Source organism: Bacillus rossius, chromosome 11, assembly GCF_032445375.1.
Source record: "Bacillus rossius redtenbacheri isolate Brsri chromosome 11, Brsri_v3, whole genome shotgun sequence".
NCBI lineage: Eukaryota > Metazoa > Arthropoda > Insecta > Phasmatodea > Bacillidae > Bacillus > Bacillus rossius.
In genome coordinates, this window is record NC_086338.1 from 799,261 (window position 1) to 826,860 (window position 27,600).

The 27,600-nt window shown below is 39.0% G+C and overlaps 1 protein-coding gene across 2 annotated transcripts; it reads left to right on the top strand.

Moving 5' to 3' along the window:
- Positions 1-1,656: 1,656 nt before the first annotated feature.
- LOC134536558 (translocator protein) lies at positions 1,657-17,284 on the top strand. Of its 2 annotated transcripts, none has more exons than XM_063376309.1 (5): positions 1,657-1,895; positions 6,984-7,097; positions 8,376-8,496; positions 15,802-15,896; positions 16,100-17,284. In XM_063376309.1, the coding sequence occupies exons 2-5, from the start codon at positions 6,993-6,995 to the stop codon at positions 16,277-16,279; spliced, it is 501 nt and encodes a 166-aa protein (XP_063232379.1). In that variant the 5' UTR covers positions 1,657-1,895; positions 6,984-6,992; the 3' UTR covers positions 16,280-17,284. The 2 variants fall into 2 exon arrangements, with proteins under 2 accessions (XP_063232379.1, XP_063232380.1); XM_063376310.1 differs by having other exon boundaries at positions 1,668-1,909.
- The last annotated feature ends 10,316 nt before the right edge of the window (positions 17,285-27,600 follow it).

Here is a 27,600-nt window from a genome sequence, read left to right on the forward strand (position 1 = left end):
TTAATAATTAATGTAAGAATTTAACGCCTTTAAATTCTCTTATTAACACGTCACATTAGAAACTAACGTAATGAGGTCAAACCTGGCGCGAGGGACACCGAGCCTCGGCCGGCCGCCATGACATGACGCCAGTACAGCGCGACTCGTGGAACGAGGCGGATGCACGTCCCACGGAGGGACATCATCCATTGTCTGCATTGAACTCACTTCTGGTAATTATAGTCACTTCTTTGAAACCCCTTTCTAATATCTCTCCGTGCGTACCCGGTCCAATTTTCGGTCCAGGACTTAATCTGGCCGCATAACTTTTAAAACCCCCTGCACCACACTTGGTCTGCGGGGTAGTTTCAGCATACGGCACGGGCCACCTCCCGAAGAACAGAACTTTAATTAAAACCAGTCGCTCCGGCGCTGACCCCAACCCGTAAGGGAACTTTGAGCGAATTTAGCTGCGGTCCGCGCTCCACTACAGTGGAGCCTCGAGACGTTGTTATACGGGATTGGCCGCCTTCAATCGCCCTCACCCCTCTTTTGAGCAACCAGGATCAGAAACGCCTAGTGCCACGCTAATACGTAATAATTAGTAACTTTGTGCGACGCTTTGAATCTAAAACGTTTTCTTTTGTGAACTTGTGCGACGCGTCTCCGCATAACATTTTTTATGAACTTGTGCCACGTCTTATTACGTAACTTTCAAACTATCCTTGTGTAATTGTGTTATTTCTGTATTGTGTGACGTCACCTGTTGTACGACGTGGCGTGTAACCAACCGCGTTACACCTAAACCACAGTCGCATGAATAAATGACGCACGTCATTTGTTGCATCACTTCAGCGTATGATTACTCAACCCTACGACTCCCAACCACCGTCAAGTAGGGAATTCCTCAGACCCACGCAACATCGCCGACGGTCCTAGTGGGCCATGCAGGGCAATCGACCCCACGACCCACCTATCGACTGGAATCAGAGCTAGTCTGGCGCCCACCCGGACACATTACATTCACAACAGCCACTCTCGCTAGGTTCCGCACCGGGACTCTAGCCCGAGACCCCGGACGACGGCAATATTGGATATTTTAAAGCATTATATGAGCGGTGTGTATCACACACACACTGTAACTAATAATTTCGATGATGTAAAACTAAATCAAACGTTACAATGGAACCTTCATAGAATGTTGGTGGAGAGAAACATGGTGCATGTTGTCCTACAGGAGTTTTATCAGCTCTAATAACAATTTTATGATCATCAAATGGCATGAGATCCAGTGAAGTTTTAAACAATGTAATCAACTCATTGTCGTGATGAAACAAAGTTTGTAATTGTTCTACAATACTCCTAACTGAACTGTTATTTGCACAACGCTGATCAATTTCTTCTATTGTTTTGCCCATTAAATAAATTTTTAGGAATTTGTAGTCACAATCGGACACCGGCAACAGTGTACCTGCTACATTTGGCCTTGTGCCTACAAATCAAACAGAAAAGTTATAGTTTTTATACAAAAATTTAAAAATAAATAAACAAAGAAAGCCTTGTTACCTTAAAAGTTGGCATTAAATTGTCGCGAAGCATATTTGTTGCCCCAAAGGAAGTCATTTGGAAGCAGTTGTTATATTTTAGTATGTTTGTACGTATCTGCCTGTATACTGTTATGGCCTAGTAAATTACGCGATGGCCAAGAATACAAATTTTTTTTATTTAATTTTGTGGAAAACGTGCATTGTCACAAAATAAATAAATCCATCAGTCATAAAACTTGTCAGATAATAAATATCGAAGTGATAGCAGTTTAGTGTGTGTATAGAATACTGTTCTTGTCTAAAGGAAGGTTATGTAACGTGAGTTAAGGTGTGGTTCTTTGGTGACATCAGTCCTGAACGTGTAGCCGGGTAAGTTGAGTAAGGTAAGCTTAGTGTAAGTTGATTAATAATATTTTATTGTATAAAACTCTCATCATGTATATACATTCTTTATATTGGAAGCAGTTCCGATTATTCTTATTATTATATTGGATTATTAGGTATATTATGTTCCTAGTCATTACGTATTAATCCTTTTGGTTTTTGATTTGTTATATAAGCTAGGTTTTTGAATTCAATTCGGTAAATAAGTAGTGTACGGATTAGCGCCAAAAAAAATCGTACAAATATAAAATAACTTTCATTATATGCTCTTTTACGTCCTCTTTTCATAACCGCCTGCGGAGATAAGAAATTCCAAATACTTTAGGAGATATCGAATTTTTTAATTTTCATATTTGGGCAATATTTGTTTGAAAAAAAATTAAAAGGTAAATATGTAGTTGGGCGGTATTTGCGAAAAAAAATGTTAAAAATCCGAAAATACCTTTATTTTATGCTCTTCAACGTCCTCTTTTCATTAAAAGTGGCGGAGGTAAGAAATTCAAAATACTTTAGGAGATATCGAATTTTTAAATTTCATCATATGTAGTAGAGCGGTATTTGCGAAAAAAAATGTTAAAAATCCGAAAATACTTTTATTATATGCTCTTCAACTTCCTCTTTTTATTAAAAGCGGCAGAGATAAGAAATTCCAAATACTTTAGGAGATATCGAATTTTTTAATTTTGCAATACAAGACCTGTGGAACCATTCGAGCGACGCCATTATGTTATTTTGCCGTGTGTTCGTGAATACGTGAATCGTCAATGCGTAATTAATAAAATGGTTGATTATGTCAGGTCAGTTACATTATTAATACTTTCAAACTAAGCCGACATTAAAAATAATGTGAATTAATTTTAATTATTCTTTAGTTTTAAATTATTTATAATGTAACTGACCTTACCTAACAAACCCGTAACAAAGGATGCACAGAAACAACTCACGTAATTTTTTTTTTGTTACTTATTACTTTAAAATTAGAAACGTTAAAAACTCATCTAAATTGGAGGCGGTAATTAAACACTGTTTTAAACAATAAATGAACTAAATAATCGCGTATTGGTTCGTTTGAATTCTGGCCTATCCCGAACAATCACGCAACATCATTATCCAATAACAAAAGTAGATACTCGTACCTCGTACTAAACAAGAAACAATGTTAACCGCCACATCACGGCACTGGTATTGTGATGAAATTTAAAAATTCGATATCTCCTAAAGTATTTGGAATTTCTTATCTCCGCCGCTTTTAATGAAAATAGGAAGTTGAAGAGCATATAATAAAGGTATTTTCGGATTTTTAACATTTTTTTTTCGCAAATACCGCTCAACTACATGTGATGAAATGTAAAAATTCGATATCTCCTAAAGTATTTGGAATTTCTTACCTCCGCCACTTTTAATGAAAAGAGGACGTCGAAGAGCATAAAATAAAGGTATTTTCGGATTTTTTAAAATTTTTTTCGCAAATACCGCCCAACTACATATTTACCCCAAATACTTTAGGAGATATGGAATTTTTTAATTTTCATGCTGTGCACTGATGCGGCGTTCAGCGGGAAGCCTACGATTCACTCATCCTTCTGGACATACCCGAATACTCACGTTGGCAAGCCTTCTTTTCTTAAAATTAGCAAGAAGTAATTAAAAATACTTTAAAACATTGTGGATGGTTGGTTATATTTGTTAAGTATAGCTACATTAAAAAAACTGTATAATCATTTTATGGTTGCTTAGCAAATAACTTTTTAATATGTAGCTATCCAGCGCTAGGAAACCGTTTACATGATTTCACAGTATTTTTAATGTAGCTATTCTAACCAAATCAACCATCCACAATGTTTTAAAGTATTTATAATGTAGCTATCATAACCTAATTGACCATTAGTTTTCATGAGTTGCATATTTATTTAAAAAAAAAAAAAAAAAAAAAAACCGAAGATGCATGATCGGGCGTTTGCCTCTCGTCTGTTGAAAGAAGGCTTGCCAACGTGAGTATTCGGGTATGTCCAGAAGGATGAGTGAATTGTAGGCTTCCCGCGTTCACCATTGTTGCTTGTTTACAAGTATGATATTTTTTTTTTTTCGCGACGTAGTTGAACGACTACATCACGTAAAAAAAAATTACGTGAGTTCCTACTGTTCATCCTTTTTCCCGGTTTGTTAGGTCAGGTCAGCTACATTATAAATACTTTAAAACTAAACAACCATTAAAATTAATTTTTATTATTTTTAATGTCCGTTCAGTTTCAAAGTATTTATACTGTAGCTGACCTGACCTAATCTACCTTTGTCCCGTATTGTTAGGTTAGGTCAGTTACATTATAAATACTTAAAACTATACAAGTAAAATTAATTGAAATTATTTTTAATTTCCCTTTTTTTTTTTAAGTATTTATAATGTAACTAACCTTACCTAATGGAAAATTTCTGTTATTTAGGCATTCACGCGCACACGGCAAAATATAAAATGGCGTCTGTTGAATGATTACATAGGGCTTGTATTGCAAAATAAGAATGGCGATATCTCCAAAAGTAATTGGAATTTTTTATCTCCGCAGGCGGTTATGAAAAGAGGACGTAAAAGAGCATATAATGAATGTTATTTTATATTTTTACGATTTTTTTTGGCGCTAATCCATACACTACATATTTACCATAAATTCTTTTAACATTAATTTTAAGAATTTGTAAGGGAGGCGGAAAGGTTGTGTTAGCTTAATTTAAAAATACTGCATGATGTGATCCGTGTTAGCTTAGGTGATCTAAATTTAAAAAAAATTTGAAACAGTGTTTAGGTTATGTTAGCTGCATTAAAAATACTTAGGGTATATTCCTAGAGATGGGGGTTTTATGAAAGAAAAATGTTGCTAATCGAACCATCTGTATAGTATTTTGCAGTGTAGCTAGATGGATAACGAGGTGGTGGTGGTGGTGGTTACGGGAATGGCAGGGGGAGGGGGGAAATATGCTTAAGGAGCTGAGTTGGAAACTAAACGAGAGGAGGTGGGTAGAAAGGCTGATAAGACTAAGGGGAAGGATAATTGAGGGGAGCTGGGAGATAGGTTGCATAGAGGTGTGTACAAATGGTTGAGAGACTAGGAATGGTACGTATACAGGAGTGGAGGAGAACAGAAAGAGGGAAGCACGGTTAGTGGCAGGAACACATAAATGATAAGTTGCCCTAGCAAGGCTTGAAAATTTTGACTTGAATACGTCTTTAAAATTGCTTCCATATTGGGAGGCAATTCGAAAAACGAATGATAACAAAATCGGAGGATACAATTTTGTGTTGCAGCTACATATCTAGCATCTCCATCCAAAATTTAATTACACCACTGGATAGCTAAAGGATCAAAGAATTCGTTACGCTAAGTGAGTAGTGTGATGCATTGGGTGCAGTGGAGGGGGAAGCGCCGCCATTTTGAGGTCATTTTGCTGCGTTTCGAGATTTCCATTTAGTATAACTTTTGACTCTGAGAAGCTACGACGTTCGTTTGAGTTTCAATCATCAGCTCTCATTAAAATCTATCGATTGCATCTATAAAACATTAGTGTAAAATAGTTACAGTGAATATATATGTTGTTAAAATAAAAATGGGGTGTGGCTATGTGTTATTACCTGTTACGTACACATATTCATGTACAAGACACGGCCGTTTCCATGACAGCCACACCCCATTTTTAGATACATTCTAGGTTCTTTTAATTTTGGGGGTCTCTTTATGACCCTTTTGTCTCTTTCATGATCAGTTTACTAGCAGCAGTATGGTGATGGGCATTTGATTGTAATCATCTAAATGCTCCCAAGATATTGGTGTCTTTTGCTCTTCATCGCTAGCAGAAGATTCAAAGGCAAATCTATAATCTTTAGAAATGAGAGCACTTAACCATATTTTTAGGGTAACTAATAAGAGAAAATATATACAGTAGAACCTCTCTTAACCGAAACAAGGGGGCAGAAATAGTTTTGGACAACCAAAATTTAGGATAACTAATATTTATAATCTCATTTTTGAATGACTTAGGTTAAATAAATATATTTTTTCCAATATTCACTAACAAAACGTGTTCTATAATAGAGAAAATACATGTACAATCTATTTATAATTATATTTAAATACACTAGTACAAATATTTTTATTTATTACAAAAAGTCTAATATACTCTGCGTTTTCTTCTCCCACTGTTTTCTAGCAGCATTGTCATGCCATTGTTTTATAAGGTGTCGGCAGACTTAGCTTCCTCCTATCATTTCTTCATGAACCATAAAGCAACCTTAAAAATATTTTTAAAAAAACCTTATTTTTCACCTTAAAAGTTAAGTACTGTATGCAGGTGGTGCAAAACTACCCTTTAAAGGTCACTCCTTACGCGCGCGGCCCCCCCCCCCCCCCCCCCACCCATTACCAACTCACTTTCTTATAATATTGTCTGAACACGATCCAAAAAAGCATTGACTTGACAGACAAACACATTACGCTAGTTTTTGATATTTTTTAAATATATTTTTTTCTTTTGATTCTGTTAGACACTATTTCAATTAAGAGAGGTTTTTTTTCTGTATTTTCAAGGATTAATTCCAGGAGGAAAGTGAGTATCAAAATACGAGGTATGTAATACCACTTCGGAGTGTGTGTGTGTAAAGTATTTATTTGGCATCAGATAGATAGTTATAAACCCTTTTTGATGTGGATTATTTTTTTTCTCTACCCGCATAACTCTTTGTGTGGGATAAGGTGGTAAGTCCAGTGGAACAATTATAGCATACTTTAAATTGTATCACATTGTATCACAATTGTGTCCAAATATATTAGGTAAGTTGTTTAAAATGTCTTGTTTATAATTTTTATAACTTACAAATATCCAATTTCGTATCCTGGTTGACTCTGTGGCTGTGGTGTTGAGAAAAATAAAAGAGACAGTAGACAAGATTAGGTAGACTATGCACTTTACTCGTAATCCTTAAATCACCTACATCATGTGTACCAACAATACAGTGTTTTCGCTGCAGTTGTAGTTTTTTGTGGGCTACTAGTTAATTTTGTGATTATGTACTTGTTTTCTTTTCAGAAAAAAAAAATGGCAGAGATCAATTGGCCGCTCGTGGGGGCCACAGTTTTGCCGAATGTCGGAGGTTGGATTGGTGCGTACTTCACTCGCAAGAACGTGAAGGTCTGGTATGAGGTGAGTTCTGACTGAGGCCTCTTACTTTGGATGTGACAAGCCTGGGTTCTCGCAAGAATGACTTCTGGTTGGTTTTTGTAACATGCCATCACGTTCTTTTGCATTACGATTGTAGATAGTAGGCTATGCAAGAAAGATGGTGATATATGATAATACACATGGTACGAGTTTGTGTGCAAGGCAGAAGATCCACTTTTATACTAAACTTTATTTAATCTGTTCGTTTTAAATGCATCAACACTTCCTAGCTTCAACCCTTTAAACCCACATATGTTTGCATTTATTTTTTTTTATACAAAATTAAAGAAAAAACTTTGAAATTTTGTAGAAGTTGAAGCTTTACCTGCCTTATTATTATAAATAAAAAGTTGGTAACTGAAACTGTGGTAAAATATAAAAATTTAGTTTGTAATAACTTAATGATTAGTTTTCTGTACATTTACTGTTAACTTGCACAAGGGAGTGATACTTTAAATTCACAACATTATATAATTTTTCATCCACAATGAAACCAAGTCGTTGATACATAACGAATTAGTTTATTTCAAGCTTTTTTTTGTATTGTGACTAGGTACCCTTACATATCTGCGTTGCTGGCATTTTTAGTTTTCTCAAGGGTTTATTATTACCGTCAGTTTTCATTTCAGTTTACTGTTTTCTAGTTTTTTACATTTAAATTTTCACATTTTCACACTTGTTATGTTATGTAAAACTATATTGATGTTCAATAATCTGGCAAAAATCTCTAATTTGGTATTGTTTTGGTCCCGAAAGTAGCAGTTAAACAACTTTTCACTGTATTGTGATAAGTAGAATAGTTATTCTATTTATTTGTTTCACAAAATTTTTTTTGCATATCCAAATTGCCAATAAAATCAGTGCAGATGTAGTATTATTATTCCTTTACATTTCAATCTATTGATGAGGTAACTATTTACTTCATATTTAAGTATTTTTAACTTCCAATTAAAAAGACTGATTAAATCAGGATAAATTATAAATTAAAAAATCATAGTAACAGTAACAGCAATTATTTATTATTTTATATTATTTTGCAAAGCAAATAGAAGGTGATTGGGTAAGACAAAAAAAATATAACGGAATATTAAAATATATTAACACTAGTTTTAATAATTTATAAAAAAAATGTTAGCCTAGTAAACCAAAAAAGAATTAATATTCTTAAAAGTCTGGATTTTCTTTTAACAATCAAAGGATATTATAAATGTAGGAATGCTGATGCGCGAGTGTAGCGGGTGGTTGCTTGGATGTTGGCAGTCCTTGAAGCGACCTGATTGGCGGCCCCCGAACGCTGCGTTTGCTCCCATCTGGACCGGGCTCTACTGCGGCATGGGCTACGCCTCCTACTTGGTGTGGCGAGACGGGGGCGGCTTCGATGGTAAGGTGTCAGGCGCCTCCCGTTTCAGGTCAAGATTTTATATTTACAGTAATTATAGATAAACTTGTAGACTTTTTCAATTGTTTAATTTCATGAAATTAAAAATATATAAGTGCATACTTTTTGCATTATTAGCTGCCAAACTTACATTTTTAACATTTTTGGGTTGTACAAATAAGGGGAATTTAATTTATTTAAAAATTGAAACTTTTTAGGTTTAACTGCAATACCACTGGCTACTTCAAGAAATGGTTTGAATTTCTTTCAGAAAATATTAATTTTACCTGGAATTTCAAAATTCTCAAATTTGTTACGATTTTGACAGCCAAGAAACATGAAATGAGTTTTTGTGATAGAAATGCAAACCATATCATGAAGTAGCCAGTGGCATTGCAGTTGAACCTAAAAAGTTTCAGTTCTGCAGTAAATTAAATTCTCCTTATTTGCAAAACACAAAAATGTTAAAAATGTAACTTTGACAGCTAATTATGCAAAACGTATGCACTGTATAAATTTATTATGTCGTGAAAGTTAAACAATTGAAAAAGTTTAAAGGTTGATCAGTGATTAATATAAATATAAAATCATGACTTGAAATGGAAGGCACGCCCTTAATCTGCTCATGATCCCAAGCAAACACAATAGTAGACACAATAGTTTATGGTTTAAAATTTTAACGCAATTTCTTTTTAAAATATTATTATATAAATATGCCTACCACTGACTGACTCTGTAATGCTGTATGAATGATGTTTTCATGCACTTCCAGTGTAACATTTTTATTTCTCATTGTGAATCTGTTCCACCTAGCAGAGTCCGTGGCACAGATATAATATTTTTGAAAGTTAATATTGTATAAAGATTGTTAGATTTCGGGAAGAGACTTCTTGGCTTGCGTGGGGGCATAGCATAATATTTTGAGGAAGACGATAAGTTCAGCATTTTTCAGTAATAAAGAACAGAGCAGTGGCTTGAATTGCCACGTTTAGGCTGCTGACGATTCTTATACAGTAGAATCTCGTTATAGCGAGCACGGTAATAGCGAGAACACTGCTATAACAAGGTATTTTTGAGGAATTTACAGCGTGATCGCTTGAAGCGCGCTTTTGTTATTTGTCTGCTTTATCTCCACCCCTCTCGCTCGCCACTAGACATCTTGCCGTTGACGCCTGTCACATTCTTCAGCCTTGCAGTCGCCACCAAGTGCGTAGCTTTAAAAATAGAATCCCATCCTTTCTTTCTTTTATCAAACTTCCGTTAGTTATCTGTGCCGTGTGTAGACAAAGTTTGAGATTGGAACAGAAACAACGTAAGAAAGTATTTTTTACAAATTAGAAATACAGTAAAACCTCGTATTTACGTTCTCGTTATTTACGTTTTCCCGCAAATAACGTCATTTTATGTAGGTCCGTTTTATTGTACATTAACTTTCGTGTTGCATTTTCCCTGAAATTACACCGCTACGTAACCAAAAAACCCGGAATGTACGTTTCAAAACACGGTAAAAATGTAAATACTCGTCACGTTAGTCATAGATGTGAAAAGTTTGAAGTAGTTCGCCTATTGTCTGTAACCTTTCGTTTTGATGTATCGACAAGTTCTATGGTGCCTCTCCTCTACTAACGTTTTAATCTTTGCTGCCATAGAGAACTTTCGTAGCAGAACCACAAACGGTTTTATTTATGGTGTCATAGAGCACTCTCGTAGCAGAGCATAGTCCGAAGCGCTGAGCTATCGATACTACCGGAAAGCGCTCATACACAGTACGTATATTTAGTAGTGCTGCATTATGTACAGTAGATATCTATGATGGCTTTCATTGTTTACATTAGTCAACGTCCGTTTTGGTTAGCACGTGTTTTTTTATCGTTCACAATATTATTTATGGCAAGATTTTGATTGAAGATGGATAGGTATAAAGTTCCACGAAATACTTTATCTATTGAAGATAAAATTAAAATTATTGAGAAGTTTGACAAGCATGTGGGTACCCGAGTGGTTTTGGCCAAGGAACTGAATATTCCTGTTAGTACTTTAAACACAATAATTAAAAATAGGTGTTCTATTGAAGCAAATGCTGCCCAATGCGGGCCTAGTGCGAAGAAGCGCAAGTACGTGAAAGACTCTACATTTAAAGAACTTGAAAGTTTGTTGTATGAGTGGTTCATTTGTGCTCGCTCTTCAAATCTTCCAATCAATGGCAACGTACTACGCGAGAAAGCAAAAGTCATTGCTTTGAGGCTTGGAATTGATGATTTTTCAGCTTCTAATGGATGGATAGACAGATTTCGCCAGCGCCATAATGTTGTTTATAAGGTTGTGTGTGGTGAAAGCAAGAGTGTGGACGAGGAAACTGCTGATGTTTGGAAAAACACGTCGCTCAAGGAACAGTTGGAGGGGTACTCAGCTAAAGATGTTTTCAATGCTGATGAGACAGGTTTGTTTTACTGTGTATTGCCTAATAAAACATTATACTTTAAAGGGGAAAAATGCCATGGTGGCAAGCTGAGCAAAAATCGCATTACCATTCTCTTACTTACAAATGCTGATGGTTCTGAAAAATTTCCGTTGTTTGTAATCGGTAAATCAAAAAAACCACGTTGTTTTAAAAACATTAAAACTTTGCCAACTTTGTATGAAGCAAACAATAAATCCTGGATGACAGGGTCTCTTTTTCAGCAACAGATCCAAGCTTTTGACAGAAAAATGGCGCTGCGTAACCGAAATGTCTTGCTATTCATTGATCAGTGCCCTGCCCACAAAATAAACATAGAGCTGAGGAATGTGAAGATTGTGTATTTCCCTGCGAATTGCACAAGCACACTCCAGCCCCTAGATCTGGGCATCATCAACTCTTTCAAGTGCTATTACCGCAAATGCATTGTATCCAGAGCAGTTGCCATGCTGGACAATGGCAAGGACCCAACACAAATGAAAATAAATCTACTAACTGCACTACATTTCGCAGCAAGAGCATGGAAGGAAGTTACACCAGAAACTATAACCAACTGTTTCCAGAAAGCTGGTTTCTTTGTTGACAGTGGACAGAGTGCTGGATCCAGTGAAAACTTGCCTGGAGCAGATAAAGTGAAAGAAGAATATCTGCAACTTTCACAAAATGGAGACTTCACTGACTATGTACAACTGGATGATAATGTTGTAACTTGTGAAGTCCAGACTGTGGAGGACATTGTTGATAGTCATCTGGCAGAAAAACAAGAAAGTAGTGAAGATGATGATTCGGAAGTGGAAACTCCCATACCGACGACGATCGATGCACTTCAAGCCCTACAGACTCTAAGGAATTATATTCTCAGTGCACCAAACAGTGAAAATGCAGTTGATGCACTTCATTCCTTGGAAAAAGAAATTCAGACCATACAAACTGAACAAAAGAAAAGTCAAACAAAAATTTCAGATTTCTTTAAAAAGTGTTGAATTTATACTAGTATGTACCTATAAAACTGTACTAGAGAAAATTTAATGTAGGCTTTATGTTGCATTGTTTTTTATATTTAAGAAAATTATATTTTTGCAGTGCCCTAAATGTGTTGTAAACAACTATTGTTTGTCTTGTAGCACCAGTAAATGCTGATACATTTTTTTAAGCTAAAATTTAGCATTAACTGCCAATAAAAGTGCTTTCCCACAATTTACACTTTCCCGCAATTTACACTTTTTCCTTGGGGTTCCTTGAAAAGTGCAAATAAGGGGTTTTACTGTATGTATGTTTTTGTTTTTATAATCACGTATTTTCACGTTTTTTTGTTGTTGTTATCTTAAAAGAGGTAATATTAAAAAGCCGCTCTAATGAGATTTAATTGTTTCTTGGTTAACAAAAACTATTAATTGTTTATATTCTGTTTATTATTATTTACGCGACGTCATACTGCACGCGTACGCAATACGACTGGATACGTTGCTCCAACATAACATAGCATGTTATGCTGTATCAGAAGTAACGAGTAACGTAACGATAGTAACGAGTACTAATTGTTATAGTAACTAATACATACGGGTACGCATTTTTTCGTTACTTTTACACCACTAGTAGGCACTACCGTATTTATTTCCGAATCGCCAGGACAGTTTTCTTGTAACTTTTGTTTCGGTCAGTTGTTGGTGTATCTGTCTGGGAAAGGGGTGGTGATGGTTTGAGTTTAATCCCAAATTTATTTTCTAAAAAAGTTGACAGGTTTCTTTAAATGCAAAAAGTATAGTTTTCCAGCGACTATTTCGTTTGAGGCGTACGTGCGTTGCCGCAGCCAAACTCCTGCTTTTTTGTAAGGAATTAAATTGTCGCGCTACACTAGCACCACCTGTTAGCAACATCCCGAACCAACATGGCCGCCAGCAAACAGCCCGCGTCGACAATAGATAGCAGGACAACGCTGCGTCGGCCGCGGGCTGAGATGCTATACTTACGTGGCGTGGTAGGATATTCTGGTTATTTTGACGCAATTGGAGATCGCATCCGTAATTATGGGGTATCGTTTTAAAGAGAATTCACACATCTGCTCACAGAAATTAAGATTTCTTTAATATAACCTGTTATTTTCCAATTATACAGGTTTAAACACAATTTTTATGCTATTTTCGGTTAATTTTTATTTTTGGGGGGCCAAAATTTGTCCAATTCGGTTATAGCGAGGACACGGTTATAGCGAGGATCAAACCCAGAACCGTGACACCTCGCTATAACGGGACTCTAGTGTAGTGTGAAATAATTTTCATTTGCACAATGTTATAGGAAATTGAATTTTTGATAAATATTTAGTGTAAATTACAGTGTTTCTTATATTCATATTTTTCAACGGGTGCCTTGCGCATTACAACTAACTAGTGGAATATATTTGTGTTAATTGGTTTGGTTTTTAAATATTATGATTTTTTCCAAAAGAATATTTGTTTTATTTAATTAATATCTAATATAATACAATTTTTCATTCAAATAGTATTATTTTAATCACTTTACATGTTGTATTTTTAGGAACAAATTAGTCGTGATAAGTGATGGATAGGTGTATATCTTACATGAATGACATTATTGTGTTGTTAGCACCAGAAATGTTATGCCCAAGCCCTATTATGTAAACAGTCGGGTTTGTGACTGTTTTACTCAGTAATTCAATTTTTGAATCTCAAAATGTTATTTAAACGTCAGTTTCTGTTATGTGATCAAAGTGCAAAATTTTGTACGGGAATTTTTTCATGTGTACAGGAATGTACAGAAATTGTACAGGAATTTAGTTTGCTCAATCTGCTAGACACCCAGTATGTATTTTGATCTTAAATATTGTGTTGGCTCACATTTTGGTTTTAGCTAGTGGTGCACCGATATGGCTTTACCGATTACCGATTATGAGAGCAATAATCGGCAGATACCGATTCAGTTACCGATTATAATGAAATAATTTTTTTAAGTGTAATAATGCACACAAATTTTTTTATTCCCATGTGAATTAATTACAAGAGTAGGTAAAATTGAGAATACAGTTATAATAACAGTATAAAAATATATAAAATACACTATTAAGTCATTGCAAAGAGTAAATTAAATTAACTTCTATTTATATTTGTTATTGTAAACAACTTGAACTACATTCTAATAATTGTAATTTACAATGGGTAAGTTTTTGTTGCGGAAAACTAGCATTATTATCGACTATCACATAAGGTTGCATCGAGAAATTACCGTTTAACAATGTAAACATGTTGCTATATTTTGTTCACTTGAGTTTATATAAAAATGTTTCCGCACTTCACTTTTTTTCTCCCTACTCACCATCTCACTATAATTATATAAAAATGACTCAAAACCAATTCTAGCACATGTGATTTTATTAATGTTGACTGAATGTATAAAATTATAAATACTTTTTCACTTTTCACGTCACATACAAATAACCAACAACGGATAATGTTACCAAAGACGCCCATAACGAGTTTGTAAAACGCAGTGATAAACTCTGAAAGGTATCGGGACCACGATTTTGAACCGCTACTACGACTCGAAAAGATCGATTGTCATAGAATACACTGCAACTGCTTGTGGTATTTTGATTGCGTGCCATCTATTTTACGTCTCTGGCTATAGGTAATGTACAAGGCCACTAAACAAAATACAGAACAAAAGACGAAACATAAATAAACGTGTAGGAAAAATGTATTTTTTATTGTTAGAGGCAATGAGATTAATTAAACTTAACGAAATATCTGTAATCTTGATATGACGGAGTTAGATGAATTTTGTAATATATACAAATATTACCGTATTTCATCCTAAAATGTGTAACAAAATATTACACGGTAAAAACCTAATTAATTACGCCGGGACGTAGATAATCGGCAAAGTAATCGTTAAAATAATCGCCGATTACGATTAATCGGTAAGTACCCATAATCGCCAATTACGATTCATCGGTATCCGCATCGGTGCACCACTAGTTTTAGCATATGTTTTATCGACTAAAGTTTTGGCATTACTTCAGTTTTATCGCAATCCACCATAAAATATGGTATTTATTTATTACCATAGCCCAGAGATCGGAAGAATTTTGAGTGAGATGACCCAAATTTTAAGTGAACAGATTCTCCAATTTTTAGAGAGCCGCAACATGTATTTTCTCTGTACCTACATGGAATTTTAGGACGATAAAAAAAAAGAGATAAAGTCGAAATATTTTATTCACAAATTTAATATGAAGTCTTAAAAATAAAGGCTACTTAGAAAATAACATGTAAAAACAAGAAAACCTAAACTGGGCTTTGTAAAATTGATGACTTAGTTGGGAAAGGTGACCTTGCATCGCTTTTGAAAACTTAGCTATGTCTGACAAGTAAATACTTATTATTTTAGGCATGATTGTAAGTTGTCTCAGCTAATTTACTTCTTGATTTATTTTTTATTTGATTCATTGAAATTTCATTCATTGAAGAGAATATTTGTTCACATGGATAGGTAGAGCCAAAGTTTGTTAGACTAGCAAATGCTTGTCTTTTTGTTGTGTCATAGGTTTCAAGAAGACTATTTCACCTATCAAATATGGTCTCCTCGGTCTTAAGCACTTGTTTGGCAGCACAGTGGGTTGAGGAGCCGTGAAAGCCTATAAAAAGAGCCCCATGTGGCTTGGGACCCCTGCTATAGCGTATAGTTGATTTCTTCCCATTTCTCTTGATTGTAATGATATCTATAATGATCGCACTGTCTGCAAAATGCAAAGCTGAATGAAAATAGAGTTGCTGTTGGTCAGCGTGTGGGTGCCGCATGGGAACCAGCTGGTGACCGTGCTGGTGTGTCCGCAGGTCCCGCCAGGCTGCCGCTGGCTCTGTACGGCTCGCAGCTCGCCCTCAACTGGGCCTGGTCCCCGATATTCTTCGGCGCCCACAACATCAAATTGGTGAGTTGTTGCAATTTATTGGGTGCGTGGCCACTATGGGAATGAAACTTCACAGATAGAAGATTAGGAATGTGTAAGTGTGTACAAGTGAGCAAGTGTGTGAGTGAGCAAATATGCAAGTGTTCTACAGTTCAAACATGCCATCAACACCCCACTATCGAGCGCCCTATTCATGATCTAAACACTTTTCGTTGCCGTTGCAGGGGCTGGTGACCATCGGGGTGCTGTGGGTGAACGTGGCGGCGTGCGTGGCGACCTTCCGCGAGGTCAGCCCCACGGCCGGCCTCATCCTGCTGCCCTACCTGGGCTGGCTCTCCCTGGCCTCCGCCCTCAACTACGTCGTCTGGCGCGACAACCCCGACACCCCCGCCAAGCGGGACTAGGCCTCGCTCCTCAGAGGCTTCCATCACATTTTTTTTTGTTAATTTTTGCAAGTGCCTTACAGAAATAATTTCCATGCACCACTAGAGGAATATTGTTTAAAAGTATAAACAAATATATATATGTAGTATATCTTGTTTAATATATAGTAATTACATATCTATATTGTGAACTGCAGCTTAGAAAATTGGATGTTCACAATATGGTAATTTATTTAATATTTTTTTTTTGTTTTAAAAAATTTGTAGGTTTTCTGCTTTTTTCTTTTGTTTCTTTTGTTATTGCGTGGCAATCAGAAATCAGTTGTACACATAAACTGAAATCAGACATTTTACAAATGTCATTTAGGTGTTACGATTTTGAAAATACTTTTTGTAAAAAATTTTGCATTATAATAAAAAAATTTGTGCTTTGAAAGTATTGCAGTGTGCACTTGTAAGTGTTAAAATGTGCTATTAGAACTTTTTATTGTTTGTTAAAATTTGTGCCGGTGATATGTTGCAATCATTCATGTTTAACATGTCAGTGTATGAGGATGTTAGCAGTTAATCACTCTGAATTATGTCAAAATTGTTATATTTTTTAAAGTGATTGTCAGTTTATTTTAAATAAACATCAACAAGTGCAATGAAAAGCCACTGTAGGCTGGGTAACATCAAATGTTTAACTATTAAGTGCCTCAGAGCTAAAAAAAAGTCTTCTATCTACTTGAAGCCAAAGTGTGTTATTAATATGGCAATATTTAGAGAAAAAAGTAGTTGTAACTAGTTTATAGTTGTGGTGGATGATAATTTTTTATTTCAATTAACTGAATTACATTTTATTTTGACAATGTTTTAAATTTTTTAATTCTGTTAGAATTAATTTGGAGCTGCAAGTCTTCAGTTAACAAACATATTTTGTTTTTGCAACTATTTGATGTACAACATTCCTGTTTTATTTGTATGTGTTTTTTTCTCAAAAAAAAAAAAAACTTTATTAAAGTTTATTACAAAAAACTTTAAAAAGTATCATTTTTGCTTTCTACATCTCCCGTGCAATTACATAATTTAGTGTATATTTATTGTATTTCAAAAAGCATAAAATTAATTATGTACAACGTCAGGCGAGTAACTGTCTGTTTGGCTGCAGTGGTACAGTAACATATTGACAATAAAAAATGAGCACTAAAATTTTGATAAAAGCCAATCTTATGGAAAAGGATCAAGACTGATGACTGGTTTTGTTTTTATGGCCTATTTGTTTAATATTAAATGAGAAACAACATCTCTCATGTTTGATTCTGTCAAAAAGAATGACAGTGAATTGTTCAAAACATAAACTTAAACAAAATTGTTTAAAAATAACATGAATGCTTATTAAGTGTAGAATGATTATGATAGACAAATCAGTAAGTGCTTAGAATAAAATTTGTATCTAGTAAAATAACCATTAAATATCAGATGGCCTTATATTCTGAAACTGACAACCTCAAGTACTCACAAAATTGATGACCATAGTTAAAAAAATTGGTTGTGTGTAAAGTCGGTTTACGGACGATAGTTTGTGACAACGTCATAACAAAACATAGATAATATTATTGCATACTTTTTATGAATAAAATTGAATCATTTTTATTTTAATAATAAAAGAACAAATACTTCAAATTATACTAGTAATCAGATTTTTAAAATGCAAGAATAATTAACCTTTATTGCCGAAATTATTGTTGTAATAAGCAATCAAAACCACAGATTAAAATTCGTTGAGAATATTTATTTTATGTTTTTATGTCTTCCAGTGCTCAAAATGATATGCAATTGTGGCCCCGGGCACGAAATTTTATTTATAATTCATTAATAATAACGCCCATCGCGATAAACAAAGGAAAATATGTATTAACGAGTGCCTGGTTGCCGTAGAAGCTGATAGAGAGCACGATTCGTTCGGTTCGCGTCCATCACCGTAGATAACAGCACTGTAGGGGAATAATATTATTTCGTTTTTATAATACGATTTTATAACAAATACGCATCCCGAATACACCAAACTTATTTATAATGTGTTACAATATTTTTTAAAACATTGTGCAAAAGATCACGGGTGTAATATGAATTCTTATGTGTAACTGTAAAACGTTCGTTAAAAATGTATTTGAAAATTCAACATTACTTTTAAATAACCCTACCGATGTGCTGAAAATCGGTGGACAATCGTTAAATTATATAATATTAATAATTCAAACGACGAAAACATGATTGAAAAGTCAAATCGATTGTTGTTCCAATCGAGTGGACGAGAGATACGGCGCAAGCGTACAATGAGCGTAACGGGACACATCCGTAGTGGGACAATGTGCGTTACGGGACACTTTTTTGTGCGTGCAGCCGGCGTTCATTGATTTGTTGCGGTAGGGGTCGATCGGTCGGCTTTAAGGTGGAAGGTTAGTGGGCGCCACCACGTGGTGCGGCACGTGGACCCGGTGAGACTCCTAACTCAGGGCGTGACGTCCCCCATGTGATATGTGATATTCCCCCTTGAAAACATCTAGCACTAATTCCTGCCCGCTCTCAGCGTCGGGCACGCTCTTACCTACGCAGTGGGCTCTCAGGCGTCCCACACGCCGTCACACTCCACGTGGTCACACAGATTGAAAATAAAAGAATAATACGTTAAATTCACACACCTGATTTATTCCGTTAATTCCGCTCACACACGTACACGGTTGAAACTGTACAAAACGCCCACGACACGAATCGGTTTAGGGGTGATGAGCCACCACGTGGTCACATATTAAATTACGTAGTACGAGGAAAAAGACCGAGACTGGCCGTAAACTAATTAATGAACAGTCCCCCGACCGAGAGTAGCTGTGAGGACTAAAAGAAAGTGATTGAGACGAAATTAAAGTTAACAGAATAACTTGGCAGAGAAAACGAGCGGTGAGGTCCCCGGAGTGCTGATGCGTCTGCTCTCGGTCGTTGATGGCGGAAGACTGGGGCTGAGATCATGGCTCGCTCGACTAACATGGCGTCCTCCCGCCGAAACAATTGCAGTTACAAGATATTTGCGAATTCGTGCCTCGGGAAACTAAATTAACATGACAAGAATGCATTGAAAATTATGTGACAATTTTTGAGTAAAGAGAAAAGATTGTACAAATTATAATTATTAAGATTTAAATTTAATTATTGTCTGGCTTCGGGTTTCCTCGGGAATGTCCGGAAATGCTATGATATTTTAATACATTATTTTAAAATAAAAGTACATAAAACCCTCCCGGCCGATCTGCCGTCACGTTGCACTTAGGGAATATAAAAACAAACAACACAATTATATATACTTATGTTTTTAGGGGTGCGGCGCACTGGCTCGACAGCGCCCTCTTGCCGGGCGAACACATACGCACGCACATGTACGCACGGGTAGGCGGGAGGTTTGAATGGAGGGTGGATGGTATTGGGGCGGTGGCATATCGGACTTAAAAGGGGCGCAGGCCCGGACGATGTCAATTGCCCCACCCCGAAAGTAGGCCGATATGACAGCGCCGAGTGACAGATGGTTGAGAGGCGTGGCCTGCAATGTTTACCTCGCGAACGTGGCAATGTTGTTGTTTACATCCGTGCTGGTTCGTAGCTGGTTCTGTTGGCAACCCTGGTTGTCCCCTGCCGGCTGTACGGTGTTTACGTTCACCGCGTGTCTGGTGACTGCGTCATCCCTCTTGTGTGTTGCCCGCCTAAAGCTTCTGTCACGCAGCACCTGGGTGGGGCCGCCTCTCTTCGTGGCCGGAGGTTGTAGTGGTGTCCTGTCTCCTCTCTCTCCGTCCCTCCGTCGTGCTGATCCTCTTCTTCCGTGTCGATGATTTCCTCCACTGTGATGCGGGGTGGTGTCAGTTCCCTCACTATGTCAAGACACGTGGACTCTACTAGCGAGTAGGTAAGCCCCCTTCAAACTCTTCGCACGGCGGGTCGTCCGTCCGGGTCTCCTCCTAGTCCGGCTGCCAAACAATAGGAATTGGGGAGCGGTCTTGCCCCTCGTCTCTTGTCTGCTCGCCCCCTTCGAATCCGTGAAAGAGCTCGTCCGTGCTCTCCGTGAACAGCCGCCTGGCGTGACTCCCGGTGTCAGTTGGGCGTATGGGCGTGACTGCGGCGTCGCAGGGAAATCCCGCGAATCCTGGTGAGCCACTGCGTGTCGGCGTGGACGTGGTGTGGTGCTCTGTGGGTGGGGTCATCTGGATCTCCCGCCCCGACATCCCCTGCTCTGTCCCCTGCGTCTCGTCCTCCGGCTCGCCCTCTCCACGTGCTAGCCTGACCGTATCCTGGTGATATTTCACCACTCTGCCGGTGGGCAGCCTCAGGAACACCGCCGTGTTGCCCGCAGTGCGCACCACAGGTACTGGTCCTACCCATTTCGCGGCTAGCCCCGCGCAGTAGTTCCGCCCGCTTGACGAGAGTGGGTGCAATCTGGCGTATACGAGTTGGCCTGGGGTCAGTGATGGAGGTGGTGACGTAGTTGTGGGAGTGACCCGCGCCTGGTATTCGGTCTGCCGGTGTTGTGCGGCCTCGCGCAGGACTGACAGCCGTGCCGCCTGTGCCTCGTGTGACTCGTCAACTGGTCTGGTGTCCGGTGGCGGGATGCGGTACCACCCTGGTAGGGGAAGGTTCCGCCCCTGAACAAGAGTGGTCGGTGCTTCGCCCGTGGCCTCGTTACGTCGACAGTGAAGACAGTAGAGCACGTCCGGTACGTGGGTGTCCCAGGCGGTATGGTCATCGGCAAGTCGTAGACGCAACTGGGCTTTAATCTCTTGATTGCGCCACTCGGTTGGATTCGCCCTAGGGTGGTAAATGGGTGTGGTGTGGGCCGTGACGCGCCATTTCCGGCATAGTTTGACCCACTTCCGCCCCGAGAACTGGGTGGCATTGTCTGTCAATAGCACCTGTGGGTAGCCCCACCGGGAAAAGAACTCGTCCTCCAAGTTCCTTGCAATCGTTCCCGCACAGCAATTCGACAAAGGGTACGCCTCTACCCACCGGGTGAAGCAATGAGTCACCACGAGTAGGAACCTTTTGCCCCTGGCGGTGCGGGGGTAGGGGCCCATGAGATCTAGCGCCACGGTGTGAAAGGGCGCTGTAGGTTTCCGCGGTATTTGCTGTTCCCTTCCGTCGGGTCTCCGGGTCTTGTGTCTCTGACAGTGTCGGCAGCTGCGAACTCTGTCCCTCACGTATTTGTTCAGTCCTGGCCAGTAGAACCACTCCCTTATCGCTCTTGTCGTCTGGTCGGTGCCTGGGTGCCCCGCTAATTTGTTGTCGTGTAGCATAGTGAAATTATCGTGCCGCGTCCCAATCGGTGCGAACGTCTACCATGTTTGTTGTTGTTGTTGTTGTTGTTGTTGGGGCTGTGCTTGTATGCAACCATCTACCACTCGGTACCCCTCGAGGGTAGTCTCCCCGCATTTCCGAATCAGCTCCTGAGTTTGTGCGTCTGTCAGTTGTACGGCGCGGACTAGGGCGTCCAAGTCATCTAACTCTGCGCCGGGGGGTAGTGAGGGGGGCGTGGTCGGTTGGATTGCACATATGTACGGACTGGCGGTCACCTCGGGTCTCTCATCGGGAACTACTCCGCGTGTGGGGGGCAGTAGTTCGTCCCATTCCGCGTCATCCCGCACCTGTACTGTGCTGTCCGGATTTCGGGACAGCTCGTCTGCCAGTTCGTTGTACTTTCCTGCCACATGTTCCACCGCGAAGTCTAATGCCTGTAGCAGCATGGCCCACCGGGTGAGTTTGGTGCGGCGGCCCTGCATGGTCGCGAGCCACTTTAGGCACTGACTGTCTGTGCGTTAAATAAACTTGTCCCTCCAGGTGTGGTCGGTAGCATCGCAAGGCCCACACAACTCCGAGACACTCTCGCTCGTTCACGCTATAACGGCGCTCTACCTCCCCAAACTTCGCGCTCGCATACTCGATCACTCCTCGCCTAGCTGTAGTAGGATGGCCCCTACGCCTTCTTGACTAGCATCGGTCTGCACGATAATGGCAGATGACACTCACGGAATCTACGTTTGAGTTAGTCGAACGCCGCCTGCATTGCGCTCGTCCACCGGTACGGTTTCTTCGGTGACAGCTGTTCTGTCAGGGGAGCTGTCACGAGTGAAAACTCCGGTATGAATGCTCGTAACCAGTTAGTGAGTCCTATGAACCGCTGGAGCTGCTTGCGTGTGTTTGGGGTGGGTTAGTTAAGGATGACCTCTAGCTGTTTTGCGGTAGTACAATTCCCCTCCGCATTCACTACGAGACCCAGGAAATCTAATTCCGTCGTGCCCAGGTGACACTTCTCCCTGTTACACGTCAGTCCGTGGGACGCTAGGCGCTCTAGTACAAGGGCGAGGTGGTGGGCGTGGTCCTCCCAGGTCTGCGACCACACTATGATATCGTCTAAGTACGCCGCCGCAAACTTCCCTGAATAATTGTCCAACACGCGCGTCATCATGTTTTGAAACGTGGCAGGGGCGTCCTGGAGACCAAAGGGCATGGATCTGAATTGAAATTGTCTCCCGTCGGGGGTAGTGAAAGCGGTCTTTGGTCTGTCCGCTGGCCGTATTGGCACCTGCCAATATCCAGATTTCAAGTCCAATGACGAGAACACTTTTGCGTTGCCGAGTCCGGCGATCGTGTCGGCCATGTTTAACAAGGGTGGGGGGGCATTTACTGTCACCTTGTTTATAGGTTTGAAATTTACACAGAATCGGGATATGCCATCTTTTTTCTCCGCTAAGACTATCTGGAAGTTATAGGGACTCTCACTCGGCTCTATAATCCCATCCCTGAGCATCTCATTAACCTGCGTCAGAATGGTCTGTTTGCCTGTATGTCCGAAACTGCCGGGTGGGATGAACATAGGAACATGAGGATGAGTAGGGATGGTATGTTCGGTGACGGTAGTGCATTTGAGGGGGTCTGCAGTTGCGAACACGGAACACTGTTGGTCAAGCACACTCTGGATGACAGCATGGAGTTCGGGGGGAACTCCGTGTTTGAACTCGTCGAGACTGACCTTTACATCCGGTGTCAGCGGCATCCTTCCCAGCCCGTAGACGGTGCGACGGCCCTGAATGCCCACGTGCACCCGGCCGTCCCGTACCGCAATCCATGCGTCCTGTTGATAGAGCCATGGTTGCCCCAGTATGACGTCGTCGCGTAGTTCGGCGATCACCACAGCTGTCGTGGTCGACTGCTGGTCTCGTATCTCGATGTGGAGCGTCGCGACGCCCTGCGTCTGGCAGGCATCTCCGGCGGTGGCCAGCTGCAGCTGTCCCGTGTGATGCTCGTACTGGTCGTCGGCAAGTAGTCGCGCCGCCACACAGTTGTGACTAGCGGCTGTGTCCACCAGGGTGTTCACTGCGCGCCCGTTGACTATGATCGGGATGCGTAGGAGTCAAGGGCGCCCATACCCGGGGGCAGGGGGGGGCCGTGGCCCCCCCCTAGCTTTCAGGGAAGGAAAAAAATATAGTGTAGTCAGGTGTTTTACTTTAAAGAAAATTATTTAAATTCGGTATTATGTAGAAGTGATTCAACACGAAGATATTATTGTATATCGTTTTTTACATGTCTATTTCATTTGTTATGTTAGTTCAAGCATTAGTTTCTGCTGCTGCGATATAAGGTGTTGTGTACAGGGAGAAAACGCTGTTCAAGCGCAACGCCCGTGGCGAGTCATTCCCCTTCGTATTCCTACCCAAGCTCGCGCGATAACACAACACAACAGATTTAGACCAGTCAGAGTTAGACGACGCGACAGTTGACATGTGCTTGTAGACGGCGAAATGTTTTGCTACTTTTTCGTCATAATAATGTGTATGTTCACAAATAACATCTCAAAACAGAGATTTTTCAATAGTCTTTAGGTCTACCTACAGTTTTATGCATCTGGTCTAGATTTAGTTTAGTGTATTCAGTCAGTATAAATAACTTAAGTGCAAATAAATAAGTGAAAAGTGTAAAGATAAAAACCATTGTTATTATGTAGTGTTTCTTAGTTTTCCTCATTCGTCACATCCGCTCAGAATATTCACAATTTTTAAGGTAAGCTAACACCTTTAAAGTTACTCAAATAAGAATTATTGTTCAGAAAAGTCTACAACGTAAAATTTATGTTGGAATTTTTAATTTAGAGGAAAACCACTTTTTCCCTTCAAAAGTGTTTAAAGGGATAAGGATTCCGCTACCTTCAGTAGACTCGAAAGCAATTTACACTGGAATCTCGATTTTACGTATGCTCACAGTCGCTTGGATTGCATTCGTAAAATCGTTATCTTCATAAAATTTCAAACACCCCACCCTGTGAAGATACATGTTATAATTTATTGAACGGAATATATATAATATTAAATAGTAAAAACAATGACTGCTGTCTGCCCTCTGCCCTCCCCTTATTTTTTTTTTTAACATTCCACAACTTGCTTCATTGCACGAGTGATATAAAAGCGACATCACAGCGACTAAACACAGTTGCACCACGCATTGCATCATGTTAACTTTTGTGTGGTGACAGTAGGTTGTCCGACATGCCTTTCTTGGATATCTTTCCTTTTCGTAAGACGCGTGTTACTAAAATAAATTTATATTTGAGTTTGCAAACTTGTCCACTCCTTGCCAGAGACGACTGAACACAGACGAGACTATCCAGGGTCGGGTTGATGAGCTGGAAGAATTCCCTGCCTTGCATTTTTATGGACTTCACCTTATCATATTTATCAGTTAATCTTTAACAAATCAGCTTGAAAAATATTAATGAACGCACTTTTAGTAACATAATCGAGGAGAACAAGCACACAGTTCAGTGTACACCTGTACTGTTTCATAAAAGTGATCATAGGTAGGGACTGGAAAAATTCGCGGTTTCAATGACCACTAGGATAGACTAAACGATTCTCCTATGTACTCTGGCAACTATCACATGGTCATTGGCTACCGACTCGGGGAAACTGTTTACTGCGATTCTTATGATTCGATACTTCTTTTGTTGAGTGTTTGCCATTGGCTCAGAGTCCTTCAGGTAAATTGCGGTCCAATCACTGACGCAGCATTAAGCTAAACGAGTTTGGATTCCAGCCTGTCTCGAAAGGAATCCGCGAATTTTTACGGTCTTTAATCATAGGCTTATTTGGTGAAAAAAAACGCTGCTCTTTAACGACAGACATTCATTAAAAACACAGTACATTTTAGTGCGAGAAGCCCTTGAATTTGTGATAGCCATAGGGAATTATTTGTTTGTATAGTAAGTTAAAAAAAAGCTTAGTTGAAAATCCGCTCGTCACGTCTACTTGCTGCGTCACTTATACCATTTTTGAGCGTTTTTTACTGGGAAACCGATGCAGCGAAGGTAATTAATGCGAAAATTGTCAAGATAATGCCTAATGGCTTGGGTTGCTGGATATTAGCGGAAAGGAGAGGAAGTAGCTACTCAATATCGTTTCTTTCTCTCACGCTTCTCAAGGTTTCAAGCTCAGTTGCTATGTTCACGAGCTGGAAATGTTGGAATGGGTAAGGAATGTTGAGTATAGTTCATTTGCGGTAAAATAAATATTTTTACAGCCTTGGCATAATTTTTCAATCTAAGAAATTTCGAACTTTGCGACAAATAAAGTGTACCTAGTCCATTTTTTCTTTTCGATTTTGAGTTTGATGCCGCAATAACTTATACAATATTCACTAACGGTAAATGGCTGTTGTATTAGCTTTAAAATATGAATACGCTGTGCATTAAAAATTAATATCTTTATATGTTTTCATAGTGTTTTTTTAATTTTTTTAAAAATATATTTTGGTGTCAAATTTTCCGAATTTTAGATGGTTCCTGAAAAAAATGTATTCGTAAAATCGCGGCTTCGTTCAGTCCGGGCTCCGTAAAATCGAGGTTCTAATGTACTCTTAATTCTGAAGTTAAGTTCTGAACATGTTATTTAAGGGTTTATCAATGCCGTATTTACGCGCAGGCTATCTAGGCTGTAGCCTATGGGCCCGCACCACAAATGGGGGCCCGCACCACACGACACGAAAAAAAAAAATTATACTGCGATGTGGATCTTCTTATATTCTTAAAATACGCGTCGACATAGTATGTCCAGTTGTTTTGTGTGGATTAATTGCGCCGAACTAAACTCTTCTGTGGAAAGCTGATATATGAGTTATGTCAGCATTTAGAAATTTTCGATTATTTTCATTGGTTTTGGTGTCACTTAATTCCTTAACATCTAAATACTGTTTGGTTAAATAGTCTAGTTTAATAATAAACTAATTTTTTCTGAGCTTTACTACTGAATCCATCTGTGCTAATTTTAAATGATAAGCAATTATGATTCATATCGAAACATAGTAATATTCATTTAATTGTGAAACAATTTTTGACTGTAATTATAAGCGTAGTTCAGGTGTTACATTTAAAAACAACTGTTTTCTGACTGTGATAACATACTCAAATCGTTTCTCTCCCAAAGTTGAATCTTTTGATCAACACGTTTTAAACTTTATAATTATTTTAATTTAATTTGTACGCGACATTTATTTAGGGGTAAAGAGAGCAATTAGTTGAAGGACTGTATTCTTGATATCCGTGTACCCGAGACGCTTCAAAAGTATAAGGACTCTATTCCTGCATTTGTGTTTCTAAAAATTCATTTGTTTCAATAAAATAGTTAATATTTAATTAATAAAGTAGCCAATAAAGATTTTTTTATGGCGAATGAGTACTGTGGTCTATTATTTTAGTAACAGGACAAAAAATTTTAACAGGGTCAGAACTGGAACTATTTTATGGCTAGTAACAAGCCGCAGTTAAGTCTTCCAAAATATTAAAAATACTTCATACCCCTAAGTCTGGCCCCCCCCCTACAAATTATCATATGGGCGCCCTTGGTAGGAGTTCACCCTCCTCGGCACTGATGTGACCCAGGAAGGGCCCTGTTGGCGGGCGCTCATGTCCTCCAGCTGATGTTGAGGGGGGAGGGGTGGTAGAGCAACTACGCCGCCCCTCCTTGGCCGTTTCCCGTCTGCCGCGGGCAGGGACGTAACTAGACATTTTTCCACCCGGGGCAACATCTCATTTTGGCGCCCCCCCCCCCCCCTCTTTTAATTTTCCCCCAAACCAACAAATAAAAATTTACCGACAACACGTCATCATATTACCACTACATATGAATTCCGCAATTCCAAATATTTTTTATTAATTAGATAACAAACAAATGTATTTATTTACAGCAATTTCAATTTACTACAAGATAAAATACCTACTTATGTCTAAGCTACTTAATTGACATGTAATCTAAGAGTAGCATGTTTGATATATACTT